The following is a 16,745-nucleotide window of genomic DNA, read 5'->3' as shown; positions in this document are numbered from 1 at the left end:
GATGGCTTCACCGCAGGATCAAACAGGGAGTGCAAATGAGCTGCAAGGAGCATATCTTTTTACAGACAAAGGACTAAATTCCTCCCAGCTCTTACATGGGTACATAGAGCTGGGGTAAGGTCAGGAGAAAGGAGCCTCCCACAGTTCACATAGTCTACCTTAGTGATGGGCAGAAGGGTGCTCTCTGAGCTTAGGGGATTGCTTTGTTACCTGCCTACAGGATCACATTGTCCCAAAGGAGGTGGGGAGGGCAGAAAGCAGAAGTCATGGCTGCATCCTCTCTGTGCCACAGAAGGGTGTTTGGGAGAGAATATAGATTCACAGATTTTAAGCTCAGGGGGAACCATTATGATCATCTAGTCGGACCTCTTGCTTAACACATAGAAGCCACAGAATTTCACCTATCACCATTAATTTCTGCATCAAGCCCATGTATATCTGGTTGAGCTGGAACATCTCTTTTAGAAAGACATACAAGATGATGCATCCCTTAAATCCAATGGGATTGCTCAAATTAGTAGAAACTACACCTGGTAGTAAGGGTTGCAAGACTGGACAATACATGAAGATAAAAACAAACCAGAGGAAACAACAACCCTGAGGTAAGGTAAGAGAAGGAAAGAGCAATGGAAAGGACAACAACTAAGGCTGCGAGTCTGCCACAGAGGTCACGGGTTCCGTAACTTTCTGGGACATCCGTGACTTCTGCAGTGGCCAGCACAACTGACTCCCGGGCCAGCCGCACTGGCCACTGCTGGGGCACTCTAGGGCCACCCTGTGTTCCCCCCCACACCTCCAGCAGCAGCAACAGTCTTGAGCAGCCCTCCCACCCCCTTCCCGGAGCACCAGCGGCAGTCTCAGGCCATCCGCCTCCCCTCCCGCACCGAGCACCAGTGGCTGTCTCGGGCCACATACCCCCAGAGCACCAGCAGTGGTCCCCGGCTGCGCGTGCCCCCCGCCCCCGAACAACAGCTGTGCCCCGGGCCACTTTCCACCTCAGAGCACCAGTGGTGCCCCAGGGCTGCTCCCAGCCTCAGAGGTGCCCCAAAGTCCCCCCTCCAGGACACCCAAAATTTAGTCAAGGGTTTATAGTACAAGTCACTGACTGGTCACGGGCCATGAATTTTTGTTTACTGCCCATGACCTGACCATGACTTTTACTAAAAATACCCATAATTAAATCTTAGGCTTAACAATAAGATTATCCTGCACGAATGAAGTCAGTGGGAGCAGGAATGTGCCCTTAGAGAGTAACAAAGGGGTTCTGTGTTTGCTTGGTTAAATGTAGGGAACAGTCCTGCATTGGCTCTTTCAGACTGATGGACCAGGTGGAAATTAATAGGCCTTTTCCCACATCTAATTTCTATGGCATATATGTATGTCCCTCAAGGGATCAAACACCAAAAACTCAGAGCTGCTTCTTACTGTGACTCAAACTAAAGCAGAGATGCAACACACTGAGCAATGCTTCGATACTCCAAATTCTTCCTGAAGTCAGTGGAGTTACACGAGGAGTTAATTTGACACAGTATAGTTACAATCATTCTCCACTGTAGCCAATCGGGCCTTGGGCAGTCATGCCTAGGGGGGAAACAAGAGTTTGACCTACTGGTTAGAGTTGGATCCAGGGCGGGCAGAGTCCAGGAAATGAGCTGAGGGTCAGTGCCAGAGTGACAGAAGCCAAATGCCAGAACTGGAGAGTCGACCAGAATCGTAAACCAGAGGCAGAGCCTGGTTGCCTAGTAGCGAAGTTAGTGAGGGAGCAGGCCAGCAGCTGGTCCTAGCTGGTCTGGTCCCCGACATCCCGTGTTGGGGTATCAGATCAGTGACCCACTTTCCCTGCTACCCAACCAATTGTGCTAAGCTTGGGGTCATATTCCCTTTGCTCCAGATTCTGACCTCATTTCTGCCCACAAAACACCAGTTGAAGTCAATAGGAGTTTTGCCCAGAATTGATGGCATGATCAGACATTTTGTACGGAAATTCTCCATGTTGGGTTGTGTTCTCAATAATGAATTTGAGAATATGGGTAACGTGATGCCTCAGAGGGGTACTGCTGTCTCAGGAAATGCAAACTGAGCAGAGCAGGAGAGATTGAAGCTAGTGAAAATGGCAATGGAAAAGATTTTAAGGCAATCTGGAGGATCAGGATTGGCTATTATTATTCCATCCTGAAAAAAATAAGACCAGGGCACCTGATAATTCTGCATTGCCCAGAACCGATGAAATTCTGCCCTCAGTTAAACCATGAGCTATGATTTCAATAGAAGGGGTCAGGGTGTAGCTGAGTTCAGAGTATAACATGGCCCTAAGTTTGACTGGTGTGAGGCACCCCTATGCCGCAGGTGAAGTGTTGGAAAGCTGCTCCGTTCAAAAAGCACAACAGCATTTGTTCAGAGGAAAAGATCCTGGGTCAGATTCTGCTTTCAGTTACACTGGTGTAAATCTGGAGTAATTTCACTAACATTCAGAGGAATTATTCCAAAACTGTATCAGTGTAAAGTGAGTGCAGCATCTGGCCCAGTCTCTGTTTCCTGAAAATGGATGCCATCATGCTAATTGAAAACAACAGACACATTGAAAAGCAGCAAGAGGAGACACTGATGTAGCAATTTTCTTGTAAAATGCCATTTCATTTCTCTCCTGACAGTGTAAGAGAATTAGCCAAGCTGTACTCTAAGAACCAGAGCCTCAGCTGGTGAAAATCAGCATAGCTGCTGTGCTGATTCACACCAGCTGAGGAGCTGTATTCTAAATACTTGTGTTTAGAACTCTGCATAAGTTTATGCACAGGAAATAACAGCTAAGCTTAAAGAGATATTGGGCCTGATTCTCCTCTCATACCCAGTTAAATCATGAGTAATTTCATTTAAATCAGTGAAATTACACATGTACAAAACTGGGGTGAGAGCAGAATCTTGAAATGCATGTGGGCCATAATAATAATTAGTGTTTTGTGCATCTCCAGTACTTTTTAGCTGACTTCATGCAGGACTTTATGCCCATTTAACAGATGAGGAAACTGGAGAAAATTGGTGAAGTGACTTGCTCAAGGTAATGCTACAATTCAGTGGCAGTTGGGACAAGAGCAGAGATCTCCTCTTGCCCTCAGTCCTATTTCTAACCACTAGACACCATTGCCTCTGGCTGCTTAAGTAAGCTAAGTTGTTCATGGAAACGTGTACCCAAATCTCTCCTCAGAAATCACCCCCCAAAAAGGCACATTTAGCAAAGCTAAATCTATTTCTTCCCTTTCTCTAACTCATACTAGAGAAGATGTGGACATTCCCTTTAACCTGCAGGAACCAGCAAAATGCTTGTGTCATAGCAATTCTAAACCCACAGTTAACATCATGGTTATTTGTTCACAAAATTGTGAAAGACTGACCTAAAACATCCAGGCCCTTCTGCCCACCTAACAAACCCCAGTATGGCCTTTGAAACAAACAAGCAAAATTCAAAGTACAGCCAAGCCTTACATAACTAATTGTCAAGATGTGTGCCTGGATCACAAAAGCAAGGGCATGATCTTACTGCTGGAGCCATTGTATACCTTCCCCATGACCTCTCCCATGTTTGTTACTTTCCTTAGTTGTGTCAATTTAATTTAGTGCCTAATCCTTCACAGGGCTGAGCTCCTCCTGGAAATGGCCTCATCTCACATTGACTTTGGTGGTAGATGAGGGTACATAGCACCTTCTGGGAGGTGTTCATTATGTCACAGGATCAGGACCTTAAGCCATGATCCTGCAAACACCTGCTTCCATGCTTAACTTTGACTTCCAGGGGATTTCTCACATGTGTAAAGTCAAACACATACATGAGTGTTTCCTAGATATAGACCTTAGACTGTAAACTCTTAGGAGAAAGGACAGAGATCAGAATCTGATCACAGCTACAGTAGTGTAAACAGAGTTTCTCTGGATTTACACTGATGTAACTGAGATCAGAAGCTGTTCCACTGTCTTTAATTTGGCTGTAAACTGTCAGGCACATTTCTGGCATTGTATTAATAATTCTGTTCTTATTCATACCAGTTTAAATCTGGTGAGATTCCACTGAATGCAATGGAATTGCTTCAGATTTACATAAGTGTAACTGAGAAGCGGGCCTGTGGGAAACCTGTGGCTGACACCTGTTGCAAACCACAGATTATTTCCCTGATGTAAACAGAGCATTTATATTATAGGTTTGGGGTAGGGGGAACCCTTCATTTTAACAAAGATTATTTTTTCCTTGATTAAAAAGATAGGGACAGATTCAGGTGCAAATCAGTGTAACTGCACTGAAGTCAATGGAGTTATGACAATTTACACCAGCTGAGGATCTGTCCCATAGTTTATTTTTGTAATCTATAACCTCTCTCTCTCTCTCTCTCTCTTCACCTAGGATAAGATTCTCCCAGCAGGCTTCAAATCTTAATTGGAAAATCCTTCTCTTTAACTGCAAGGAAATCAGGGGTTAATTTCATAGATGGAAAGGGAAAAATCTTACCGACTTCTTCTGCAACAGCTGGTGAGGTAGCTGTCTCTGCACCTTTCCTTTTGGGGAGGACTCTGTGTTCTGTCCAGCACACTGGAGAGACACTTTCCCCCTGCCCTGCTTCTTGCTGCACCGAATTTCCTTTGACTCACTCTTCTTTGTTGCCACAGGAATCTTTCTACATTAAACTGATGGGCCTGGCAGAAGCTTCCAGTCAATTCACTTTCACCACCACAGCAGCAGCAAGTCTTCTCTCCAGCTGTACACTCAAAGAGCAGGGCACAGGGGAAAACGCTTGAAAAGCCTGAGTTGCAACACTTTCAATACGAAAGAAATAAAATTTTCATAAAAGGGGGGTGTCTGGGCATTAGCTCCCAAGAGTGCAATGTCTTTGGAACATTACAAAACAATCCTTTGTGTGTTTCCAAACTGCTGCAGGGCAAAAGGAGATCAAAAAAAATTTGTCATTAGAATTCTTCCACCCCTCCTTCAGACACTCTGCCTTGGCTTGATTTTGTTCAAAATATCCCTTAGGGAAATAGCCAAGGCTACAGTATTCTCTTCAGCAAAACGGCCTGGAAAGAATTAATAGTCTCTTCAACAGCAAGATTCTTTTTCTGCTGAGAATTGAAATATTTGTGACGCTTATTTAATTCATGGCTTTAGATTTCAGGGTTCCTGTCATGGGGCATCCAGTAGATTTCAAATTCACAGGCCTTTTGTCCCTCCAGCCATTTGACTGACAGCCTCAGGATGCCCTTCCATGGCTACTGACTTCTCTGTTTGCAAAGATATACAGACTGAGTGTCTTCCAATTTCCTGTATTGTCTGCTTTCAAATGTTGCCTTCAAATATTTGCAACATGCATCAGTCTTGAGCTTGATGTGTTTGGGTGGGGAGCAGACTTCTTTGGCAAGCACAGGGAACCCAACCCTTCCCCCCTCCCATCACCCCTACCCTCACCCCCCACACTATAGCCTTTTCCAAACAGCTGTAATAATGGGATGTTTGTGTCTGGGAACTTGGAATATTTAGCCAGTGTTTTTGCTTGTAGCCAAAGTCACAAGGTACAGAGAAACAGTCTGCAAGGTTGTTATGGAAACAAGTCCCTGGAGATTCCTAGTTTCCACAAATGCTTCACAAAGATGTGCTCTGACTTAAGAAGGAAAATAGCTAGATAGATAGCAAAACAGCCTCTTATATCCCAAATGAATGCCTAAAGTCAGGAACTTAGGTGTTTTCAAAAATCCCACTCTAAGTGATGTGAGAGCACAAGTTCTATTGAAAGCCAATGGGATGTGTGCACCTAAATCACTCGGGGATTTTCTTAACTCCCACCCATAATTCCTAAATAAAAGTGGCCCTCTGCTGAGAAGTGCTGAGCACCCACAATAATTGCAAATGCTCAACAACCCTGAAAAATCAGCCCACATTCACTAAAGTGCTTAAAATACTGATTTTGGGTGCCTAATTTTAGGCACCCAAGTTTGCATATTTGGACCCTTGTTTCCTTTTTGCCTTTCTCTCAGTTATGGAAAAGGAAATCCATAAAGTCAATTTCACTTATTTTTTATAGACAGTTTCATCTGCAGGTTCTTCTCAGTGTTGAAAAGTTTGGCAAACACTGTAGGGAGTTGTTTGTTTGCAGCAGACTGCTTTCACTAGCATGTTTCTTTGTTTTGTAGAGATATTTTATTGACCATAAAACCTACACACATCACAAAAGTCCCACATTTAAGTTGAGAGCATCCCTTAAGCAAACAATTCTAGGACACTTGGACCACACCTTCATGCTGGAGTTAGGTTATGACGATTGTCCTGCCAGCAATTTGGTCTGAATCTAAATGTCTTAGAAGACAAGGGTTTCTGCCAATCAGTGATGCCGGTGTCAGGACACAGGGAAGAAATGTTTCAGAGTAGCAGCCGTGTTAGTCTGTATTCGCAAAAAGAAAAGGAGTACTTGTGGCACCTTAGAGACTAACAAATTTATTAGAGCATAAGCTTTCGTGAGCTACAGCTCACTTCATCGGAAGAAATGGAATTTAAGGAATTTAAGCTTCTGAAGCAGATAACAGTATGTCTTGTCTCTCCTCCTGAACTTTTGTTTAATCTGAGTTTTTTATATCTCAGTTTAGGGAAACTTTTAGCAGCTAGTATAAACATACATAAAAACAACCCCAAAATAGCACAGGCATTGTGCTGAGAGACAGCAGTGCCCGGATACCTCGAGCGGTGTCTCTCAAAAAGGCCATTCAGCAGAGCTACTGCACACCTGCTGGTACCACAAAGAGTCTGAGCACAAACAGTCTCTGCCGTAGAAAAAAAATCATAATAATTCATTATGTAAAACAGCCTTCCTGAAATACAACCAAACAAAATAGCTTTGTGCTGAACTATCAGCTACCACCAGTTTCAATGGGATTTGATAGTACTCATCACATCTCACAATCAGGCCTAAGGACCTGATCTTGCACCATGGAAATCCACGTTACTTTTGCTACTGACTTCAGTAGGAGAAGGATCAAGGCCTAATGCTTTGATCCTCCACTAAGAACTGTGCAGAGAGATCACTGCACCCAATACAGAGCCCCTTTGAAGTCAGTGGGACTCAGGGTGAGCACAAAAGCGTTGAGGTTTGCCCACACAGTTCTCAGTGCAGGATCAGGGCTTAAATGAGGAAAGACCAGGATAAAGTCTGTCAAGGCTTAAGCATCAATTTTCCTTTCCTCCCCACTTGCTCTCCAACAAGGAAAGGTGTTGAGCAATTTTTTTTTAAAAAATCAGAAAAAAGGCAGAGTTATTTTAAATAGTGAGATGATCTGGGATACAGTAGATGCACCTTGAGATGTAAAACGTGCTCACTGATAAGCATAATGCTTCAGACTGGAGTGTGCCTTTTGCACTGCTGACAAATGGTGCTCTCATAAGAACCTGGAGTATGTGAACGATCTTGGTGCACCTTCCATCTAAACTTACATTTTGGGTATTTCTTGTTAAGACAGCAGAATCTTTCCAAAATTAGGCCTTTAGGTCTTTTGATCCCAGTTATGCCTTTAGGGTTTATCTAGATAGATTAGGGAAATTTGCACTGGTGGCAATGCATACCCCTAATGACACAACTATACTGGTGTGATTGACCCCGGTGGGTTGGTTATACCAATGTAAGCCCCATTTTGCACTGATCCAGTGTGTCTACAGCAGGGGTCTGCAGCAGTGTAACTACACTACTGCAAATTTCCCTAATCTATACAAACCCTTAAATTCAGAACTACACACCCCAGTGAAGTCAACTGCTCCTATGGTTCTAAATGGATACTTGTAGCATAAAGTACATTTCATTAAAACACTTATGTGGTACATGTCGGAAGACAAAGGTGCCTTGCATAGGAAGTCATTTACAGGCACAAAGATGGTGTTGCTATGATAAATGCTAACTAACACTAGGGCACTGATGGAAACAAAGGTGAAATTTGTTCAAACATAAAGAATAAGAAAATAATTACTATAAATTAAAAAAAAAAAACCTGTTTCTGCCATGCCACAGATGGCGAATATTGGTCACAACTTCTATCATCGCAATTAGTTAAAAATTAAAGTGCTTTTAGATCTGAAAATCTAACAACAAACAGGCCCTTACATGTACACTGCAGGGCAAACCCAGGGGAAAGTGTCAGAGATAGGGCACTCGTTGACCTTCCCTACATCTGCAGAACACAGTTCAATGCTGGACCCAACATTTCCAGTCTCCCGAGGCAACCGCAGAGGCAGGCAAGACTGAGCCCCCAAGCAAGGTCACTGTACCAGCACAGGAATTCAACGGCACAGCTTGAGAGAGCTGTTACTAGCCCATTTGACCTATTCCCTGCCTGATCTTGTAGCAATTTCTTTTGTCGATGTAGTAGAATAATTAGTCTTCAGAGTTACAACTGGAATAAAGCTCTGCCCCATGCCAAAAATAAAATGGAAGGAGAAGGGGACAACAGGTTGGCTCCCTTGGGTCTATAGAGTAAGGCAAAAGAATGTCCAATTGCACAAGCTAATGAGACATAGCAATCAAGGACAGGAGTGTCCAAATCACAAGCAATTTGTTTTCGGCATCACAATTCGCAGCCTGGTGTTTTGTCTTGAACATATGCAGCTACTACTGGGAGGGAGAATGTGCAGCAGCTTGTGGCTATGCATTTGGGAACCAGGAGAATGGGGTGAGGGTCGAAGAACTGTAGAAGTCCAGTCTTATTCCGCACCCTGTTAGAGAAGCTGATCACACTTCTGTCAGCATTTTCTTCCCTCTATAGCCCTGGTTGCTGGTTGGAATGAAGTTGGGATATTTCATAGATTCTAAATCTTCTGCCTCCAGAAATTCTAATTTACTGAGGGACTGATTACTGTCCCTCTTTTTAGGCTCCGAGAAAGGAGATTGCTGCTGGCCACAGGTGACATGGGTGTACTGGCACGGCTCCTCCTGCTCAGTTTCTCGGTGGTAGAAGTAGTTGAAGTTGGACACGATGACAGGTACGGGCAGGGCTATGGTCAGCACGCCAGCGATGGCACACAAGGAGCCCACGATCTTGCCCCCGATTGTCATAGGGTACATGTCCCCATAGCCCACAGTGGTCATGGTCACTACTGCCCACCAGAAAGCATCTGGGATACTGGTGAACAAAGATTCTGGGTCATCAGTCTCAGCAAAATACACGGCGCTAGAGAAGAGAATTACACCAATGAAAAGGAAAAAGATGAGGAGACCAAGCTCCCTCATGCTCGCCTGGAGGGTCTTCCCCAGGATCTGCAGCCCCTTGGAGTGTCTGGAGAGCTTGAAGATCCTGAAGACCCTGACCAGGCGGATGACCCTGAGGATGGCCAGGGACATGGCTTGCTGCTGGCCCCCGTTGTTGTTGCTGGCGGTGCTGGGGGCCCCGGGCTCCTGCTGCTCCTGAGCCAGCTCGGTGCCCAGGGTGATGAAGTAGGGGATGATGGCCACGATGTCGATGATGTTCATGATGTTCCTGGAGAACTCGGGCTTGCTGGGGCAGGCGAAGAAGCGCACCAGCAGCTCGAAGGAGAACCAGATGATGCACAGGGTCTCGATGAGGAAGAAGGGGTCGGTGAAGAAGGGGCTTGTCCTGGGAGAGGGGTGCATCGGGGACGGGGTGCCATTTGGCTGCTCAGGAAGCAAGAACTGCCCGTCCTCCCGGTGCGCAAAGCCCGGCGGTGCACCCTTGCTCTCCTGGCGGAACTCGGGCAGGGTCTCCAGGCAGAAGATGACGATGGAGATGAGGATCACCAGCACCGAGACGATGGCGATGCCCCGGGCCGGCCCAGAGCTCTCCGGGTACTCGAAAAGGAGCCACACCTGGCGCTGGAAGTGCTGCCGAGGCAGGGGCTTCTCCTCCTCCTGGATGAAGCCCTCGTCCTCCCGGAAGGTCTCGATGGCCTCCTCGCCCAGCTGGTAGAAGCGGATCTCCTCCATGAAGATGTCCAGGGGCACATGGACCGGCCTGCGGAGCCGGCCCCCGGACTGGTAGTAATAGAGGATGGCGTCGAAGCTGGGCCGGTTCCGGTCGAAGAAGTACTCGTTGCGCAGCGGGTCGAAGAAGCGCACCCGGCGGCTCGGGTCCCCCAGCAGCGTGTCCGGGAAGAGCGACAGGGTCCGCAGCTGGGTCTCGAAGCGCAGCCCGGAGATGTTGATCACCAGGCGCTCGCTGCTGCAGCAACGGCCGCCGCCGCTCCGCTCCTCCCCGGCCGCCTCCGCCTCTCCGCAGCCGCCCCCGGCCCCCGCGAGAGACAGGGGCTCCTCCGCCCTCATGCCAGCCGCACTGCCCGCCCAGGGGAGCCGGGCCCGGCGGGGCAGCCCTGGGTCCGCTGCTCTGCCCAGCGCAAGCTGCGCGCTCCCTCCACCCGCTGCTGCTGGGGTCGGGTCTGTCTGTCCTCCCCTCCCCTCCCCCCCCCCCGGGGTCTGGGTCTGTCTGTCCTCCCCTCCCCTCCCCCCCCCCGGGGTCTGGGTCTGTCTGTCCTCCCCTCCCCTCCCCCCCCGGGGTCTGGGTCTGTCTGTCCTCCCCTCCCCCCCCGGGGTCTGGGGTCTGTCTGTCCTCCCCTCCCCTCCCCCCCCGGGGTCTGGGGTCTGTCTGTCCTCCCCTCCCCTCCCCCCCCCCGGGGTCTGGGTCTGTCTGTCCTCCCCCTCGGGGTCTGGGTCTGTCTGTCCCTCCACCCGCTGCTGCTGGGGTCGGGTCTGTCTGTCCTCCCCTCCCCTCCCCCCCCCCCCGGGGTCTGGGTCTGTCTGTCCTCCCCTCCCCTCCCCTCCCCCGGGCTCTGGGTCTGTCTGCCCTTCCCCAGCTGGGGGCTGGAGCTAGCGGTCTGTCCGGCTGCCCCTGTTTCACCTGCCGGAGGCCGGCTCGCTGGCTGGCCTTCCCTCGCCTTCGGGAGCCGGGGTGTGTCTGTCGCCCCCGCTTGCCAGTTTCTCTCTTCTCCGGGGCGGGGGATCTAGGGTCTGTCGGGCGACCGGGGCCGCTCAGTCTGACGCCGCCTCCCCTCCGCGCCCCGGCTCAGCCTCTGCGGGTGCCGGGCCCTGGCTCCCGCTCTCTGCAGCGCGGGCTGCGCCCCGCTTCTCCTCGCCGGGGGGGGGGGGGTCCGCCCGCCCGCCGGCCCCTCGCCGCTGCCGCAGCTCCTCGAGCTCCGGCCTCTCCGCGCCCTCCCCGCTCAGCTCGACTGGCGCCGGCCGCCGCCCAGGACGCCGCAAGAGTAGACGCTGCGGCGGGGGCAAGCGGTGTCCGCCCTCCCCTCCGCACCAGCGGGAAGGCGTAGCTCGCTACAGCCCTCCCAGCCCAGCGGCCGGATGCATGAGCTTCCCCCGCGCGAACTGCTGTGGAGCCAGGTGCTCCCACTCAGGGGCTTGCTCTGCACCCCTCCGCGGAACGAAACCGTGGCGTTAACCTAAGCCCCGGCGAACGATAGAAAACAAGGCGGCGGGACCCAGTGCTCAGAGCCGGGAGCGCGGCTCCAGGAGAGCAGGAGCGTGCTTCCCTTTTTTGCTCGTGACTGGCTGACCTTGAGCAAGTCACAGGCTGCTTCTAACCTGCCTCCACGGCCTCACTTTAGATGTATGAGCTGATCACATATCTTAAAAGAACAAAGTGTGTTCCCCTTTAGCACACCGGCTTTGTGAGTGGAAATTACCCGGGTAATCTACGGGGAGCCAGGAGACCTGGGCTCAGTCGGGGTAACCGAGTGAAATGTTGTGCCCTGTGTACTACAGGAGAGCACACCAGGTGATCTAACACTAACAGTCCTTTTCTGGTCTTAACATCTATTACCAGCTCCTGCTATCGCTTAATCTCACTGTGGCTCAGTTTCTCCCTCTAACACTAACAGTCCTTTTCTGGTTTCAGAGTAGCAGCCCTGTTAGTCTGTATTCGCAAAAAGAAAAGGAGGACTTGTGGCACCTTAGAGACTAACAAATTTATTACAGCATAAGCTTTCGTGGGCTACAGCCTACTTCATCGGATGCATAGAATGGAACATATAGTAAGAAGATAGAGATATATATACATACAGAAAAAAGAAAAGGAGTACTTGTGGCACCTTAGAGACTAACAAATTTATTAGAGCATAAGCTTTTGTGAGCTACAGCTCACTTCATCGGATGCATCGGATGCATGAAGTGAGCTGTAGCTCACAAAAGCTTATGCTCTAATAAATTTGTTAGTCTCTAAGGTGCCACAAGTACTCCTTTTCTTTTTGCGAATACAGACTAACACGGCTGCTACTCTGAAACCTGTGAATATACATACAGAGAAGGTGGAAGTTGCCATATGTGTATATATATATCTTCTTACTATATGTTCCATTCTATGCATCCAATGAAGTGGGCTGTAGCTCACGAAAGCTTATGCTCTAATAAATTTGTTAGTCTCTAAGGTGCCACAAGTCCTCCTTTTCTTTTTGCGAGTCCTTTTCTGGTCTTAACATCTATTACCAGCTCCTGCTATCGCTTAATCTCACTGTGGCTCAGTTTCTCCCTCTGTAAAAGGGGGCTAATGCTCCTTCCCCTCCTTGCAAAGAACCATTTGATGAAGCCTGCTTTACCAGTGCTAAGTATTATTATCTAGCTTTTTATTGTTGTAGCATCTGATGTCTTTGTTGGCTTCCAGCCACCTCCTCAGCTCACACCATCCCTAAACTGCATACAGTGTAGAAACAAAGCATTCCCTGAACTCTCTCCCTTTCCAGTCTAGTTACCTGGCAAAATTCTTGGTTGTTAATGCCTGGAACATTTCTGACCAGTTGTTTGCTGCTCTTCTTGGTTCTGTCTTCAGGAAGGAGATGAGAATCAGCTATTAAATTATTTTAACTTTTCATAGTTCTTTTTCCCTCCTCTTGTTTTCTGTGCACTAGGGGTTGTGGTTCCTGTTTACATCATGCATAATTAGGCAATTTATGCATCACATGACCCCCCAAAATAGATCCTTTTTAAAAAAATCATTTATCTTGTGATAGTAAATTGCTTTTTACCATGATTCATTTTTCAAATCTTATGATGAATTATTCATTCATATGGTTACTTGAATCCTCATTATTATGATTTATTCATTCATGTCATTACCCATTCAGGATTTTTTTTAAAAAAAATTCTTTTGGGAAGGATGGGCAGGCTCCTGCAGTTTGCAACTGGATACACAGGCCTTTCACCTCTAAGGCTGGTGGGTTGACTCAGACTCAGGTCAGTAGGGATCAAAAGTCACTAGTACCAGGCAGGGGTTCAACAGTCTGTGTGGAATGGGCTAATGGAGCGCAGTACAGTTCTAGTAGAGAGGTATCTCACTCACCCTTGAGACAACTCGGTAGTCTCAAAAGGGGCCCCGATTCTTAATCACTCCACTCCTATGCTTGACACAAGAATGGTTGGAGAGAGGGAGCAAAACTGGCTTTGAACACCCTATATTTTGAGGCAAACTTGGCCCTGGTCTCAATTAGAGCAGCATTCAGCTTGCTCTAACTTAAGCTCTACCTTCCCTGGCCTTCTGTGGTCTTGGGCAAAGGGAGAATAGCCAGCATACTGCTCTAGCAATTCTCCCTCCCTCCCAGTTTCAATCCCCAGCTCACATCTGACTGCTCCCCTTCACTGGAGGCTGGAAGTGGGACTCTGTGCCATTGAGGGAGCACTCTTCCATGGGAGTATTTTGAGGAGGCTTCTTCACTATGAGAGTGGCATAAAGGAACATTAAGTAAAAGGAGAACTGGCCCTAGACAGTCTAAATAATGAAGATAGAGACTGAAATATAGTTTCACAACTCCAGTTGCTCTAGATCAGAGACATATTGAAAGGAGAAGCATGAAGAAGTTTGAAATCTGTTGCCCTTGCTTCCTGTGGATAAAAAGAGATCAGCCTCTAGGGTTGTGAAGGTGGTAGCTTTTGCCAGCACCAAACTCATTTTTAATCCTGTTGTTAAAAGGGGGAATAATTAGCTTATACATAATGCAGAGATGAACAACAGCTAGCTGTTGCAAGAGTGTAGCTTAGAGAATTGTTAAAATACTAAGAATTTACACAATTGTTTTGTTCATAAACATATTCTAGGCTGCCAGTTAATTGAAGGGAAAACTTGGAGGAAAAGAAGATTTGCTCAAAAGGAATTTGCTTTATATGTCAACATACTCTTGTACCAAAATTTCTAATGTGCAAAAACTAAATTGGAAGATTAGGGGCCTGCCACACAATTAGATGTGCACTTCTGGTGAATTTGGGATGATCCCCCCCACCCCCATCTGTCTCAGATACTTACATGGCACACATTAATGTGGTATCTGAGCAACTCACAAACTTTAACGTATTTATCTTCACAACTCCCCAGTGAAGCAGGACAATGCTATTATTCCCATTTCATTGATGGGCAACTGAAGCAGAGAGACTAACTGACTTGCTCAATATCACACAGGAAGTCTGCAGTGGAGCAGGGGCTTGAAGCTGGGTCTCCAGCTACGAGAGAACAAATAACTAAATTTTTCCAGAATGTGCATTAAGATTGAAATTTTCACAGTAAGAATGGATTTGGAAACCTGATTCCCATTAATTGTCACAGGAACTGGATATCCAGATCTCTTAGGCAGCTTCCAGACTCTCAGTCTAAAACCTTTAAGTTGCTTATTTAGACCAAACTTCACCAAAGTGGCCTCTGTTTCTGGGTGCCTGTTTTTGGGTGCTCAGGTTGAGACACCTAGGTCTTGATTATCAGAGGCACTGAGCACCACAGCTCCTATTGACAGCAGCTGGAGTTATAGGTGCTCATCACATTCTGAAAAAATCAGGCCCATGGTGTCGCAACCTGAGCACCCAAGAACTGGGATTCCCAAAATCAGAGGCTACTTTGGAAAACTGTGTCCTGAATAAGTTGTCCTCTGAAAGCCTATTGCTCTTATGAGTTCCTCTTTTCATTCTTTGTCCTCCTATCCCCCTATGGCTTCCCTGTTTTCCCCCTCTGTAACTTCCCTCTTCTCATCCTTCCTGGGTTGTTTTCTTCCTGCTTTCCCTTTCTGTCCTAGGATTGCTTCTGTGTCCATATTAAGGTATCTCTTCCAGCTGCTGAGCAGCCCTCTCCTCTGGCCCCTATTGGCTTTAAGGGTATGTCTACACTAAAAAATTAGGTCAAATTTATAGAAGTCTGTTTTGTAGAAAGCGTTTTTATACAGTCGAGTGTGTGTGTCCCCACACAAATGCTCTAAGTATATGTAGTCGGCGGAGTGCGTCCTCAGTACAGAGGCAATCGTCGACTTCCGGAGCTTTGCACTGTGGGTAGCTATCCCACAGTTCCCGCAGTCTCCACACCCATTTGAATTCTGGGTAGAAATCCCAGTGCCTGATGGGGCTAAAACATTGTCACAAGTGGTTCTGAGTACATATCATCAGGCCCCCGTTCCCTCCCTCCCTCTGTAAAAGCAAGGGCAGACAATCATTTTGCGCCTTTTTTCGTGAGTTACCTGTGCAGATACCATACCACGGCAAGCATGGAGCCCACTCAACTAACCATCACCATATGTCTCCTGGGTGCTGGCGGAGATGGTACTGCATTGCTACACAGCAGCAGTTTATTGCCTTTTGGCAGCAGACAGTGCAGTATGACTATGTTGTCGACATAGTCCTGGGAGCTCTTTTAACCGGGTGCCTGGGCCAACATGGGAGTGACTCAGCCAGGTCATTTCCCTTGTTTCGTCTCATGGCGATTGAGTCCTACCGGCAGTGCACTGTCTTTTAATCTGCAGCCAGCAGAAGATGATGGCCAGTAGTCATACTGCACCGTCTTCTGCTGAGCACCCAGGAGGTGACGATGGCTAGAGGTCGTACTGCACAGTCTGCTGCCAGCATGATGTATAAAGATAGATGAAGTGACTCAAAACAAGAAATAGACCAGATTTGTTTTGTATTCATTTTCTCCTCCCTCCCTCCCACTGTGAAATCAATGGCCTGCTAAACCCAGCTTTGAGTTCTATCCTTGAGGTTTTGAGTTCTATCCTTGAGGCGGATATTCAGTTTCTCGCAAAGCCACCTCCTTTGTTGATTTTAATTCCCTGTAAGCCAACCCTGTAAGCCATGTCGTTAGATGCCCCTCCCTCTGTCAGGACAACAGCAGACAATCGTTCCGTGCCTTTTTTCTGTGCAGATGCCATACCACGGCAAGCATGGAGCCCGCTCGGATCACTTTGGCAATTAGGAGCACATTAAACATCACACGCATTATCCAGCAGTATATGCAGCACCAGAACCTGGCAAAGCAAAACCGGGCGAGTAGGCGACATTAGCCTGGTTACGAGAGTGATGAGGACATGGACACAGACTTCTCTCAAAGCACGGGCCCTGCCAATATGGGCATCATGGTGCTAATGGGGCAGGCTCATGCGGTGGAACGCCGATTCTGGGCCCGGGAAACAAGCACAGACTGGTGGGACCGCATAGTGTTGCGGATCTGGGACGATTCCCAGTGGCTGCAAAACTTTCACATGCGTAAGGACACTTTCATGGAACTTTGTGACTTGCTTTCCCCTGCCCTGAGGTGCAAGAATACCAAGATGAGAGCAGCCCTCACAGTTGAGAAGCGAGTGTCAATAGCCCTGTGGAAGCTTGCAATGCCAGACAGCTACTGGTGAGTCGGAAATCAATTTGGAGTGGGTAAATCTACTATGGGGGCTGCTGTGATGCAAGTAGCCAACGCAATCAAAGGTCTCCTGATATCAAGGGTAGTGACCTTGGGAAATGTGCAGGTCATAGTGGATG

The 16,745-nt window shown here is 47.8% G+C and overlaps 1 protein-coding gene and 2 long non-coding RNA genes across 3 annotated transcripts in view; 1 reads left to right on the top strand and 2 right to left on the bottom strand.

Moving 5' to 3' along the window:
• The window catches only part of LOC122460250, a 33,771-nt gene extending 28,349 nt beyond the window's left edge, over positions 1-5,422 (bottom strand). The window contains exon 1 of the long non-coding RNA XR_006281445.1: positions 4,496-5,422. This is a non-coding gene — a long non-coding RNA (uncharacterized LOC122460250). The remainder of the gene's footprint in view (positions 1-4,495) is intronic.
• On the top strand, positions 1,972-5,350 carry LOC122460253. The gene is made up of 2 exons (XR_006281451.1): positions 1,972-3,156; positions 4,391-5,350. It is a non-coding gene; the product is annotated as an uncharacterized LOC122460253 (long non-coding RNA).
• An 18-nt stretch (positions 5,423-5,440) lies between the features above and the next one.
• LOC119849963 (potassium voltage-gated channel subfamily A member 6-like) lies at positions 5,441-10,403 on the bottom strand. Its single transcript, XM_038387428.2, has one exon. It carries the CDS (start codon positions 10,287-10,289, stop codon positions 8,745-8,747), a length of 1,545 nt encoding a protein of 514 aa, XP_038243356.1. The 5' UTR covers positions 10,290-10,403; the 3' UTR covers positions 5,441-8,744.
• Positions 10,404-16,745: the final 6,342 nt, after the last annotated feature.

The sequence above is a fragment of the Dermochelys coriacea genome, chromosome 1, assembly GCF_009764565.3.
Source record: "Dermochelys coriacea isolate rDerCor1 chromosome 1, rDerCor1.pri.v4, whole genome shotgun sequence".
NCBI classification, from domain to species: Eukaryota; Metazoa; Chordata; order Testudines; family Dermochelyidae; genus Dermochelys; species Dermochelys coriacea.
The sequence above is the reverse complement of the archived record's forward strand: the minus strand, read 5'-3'. Positions and strand labels throughout refer to the sequence as shown.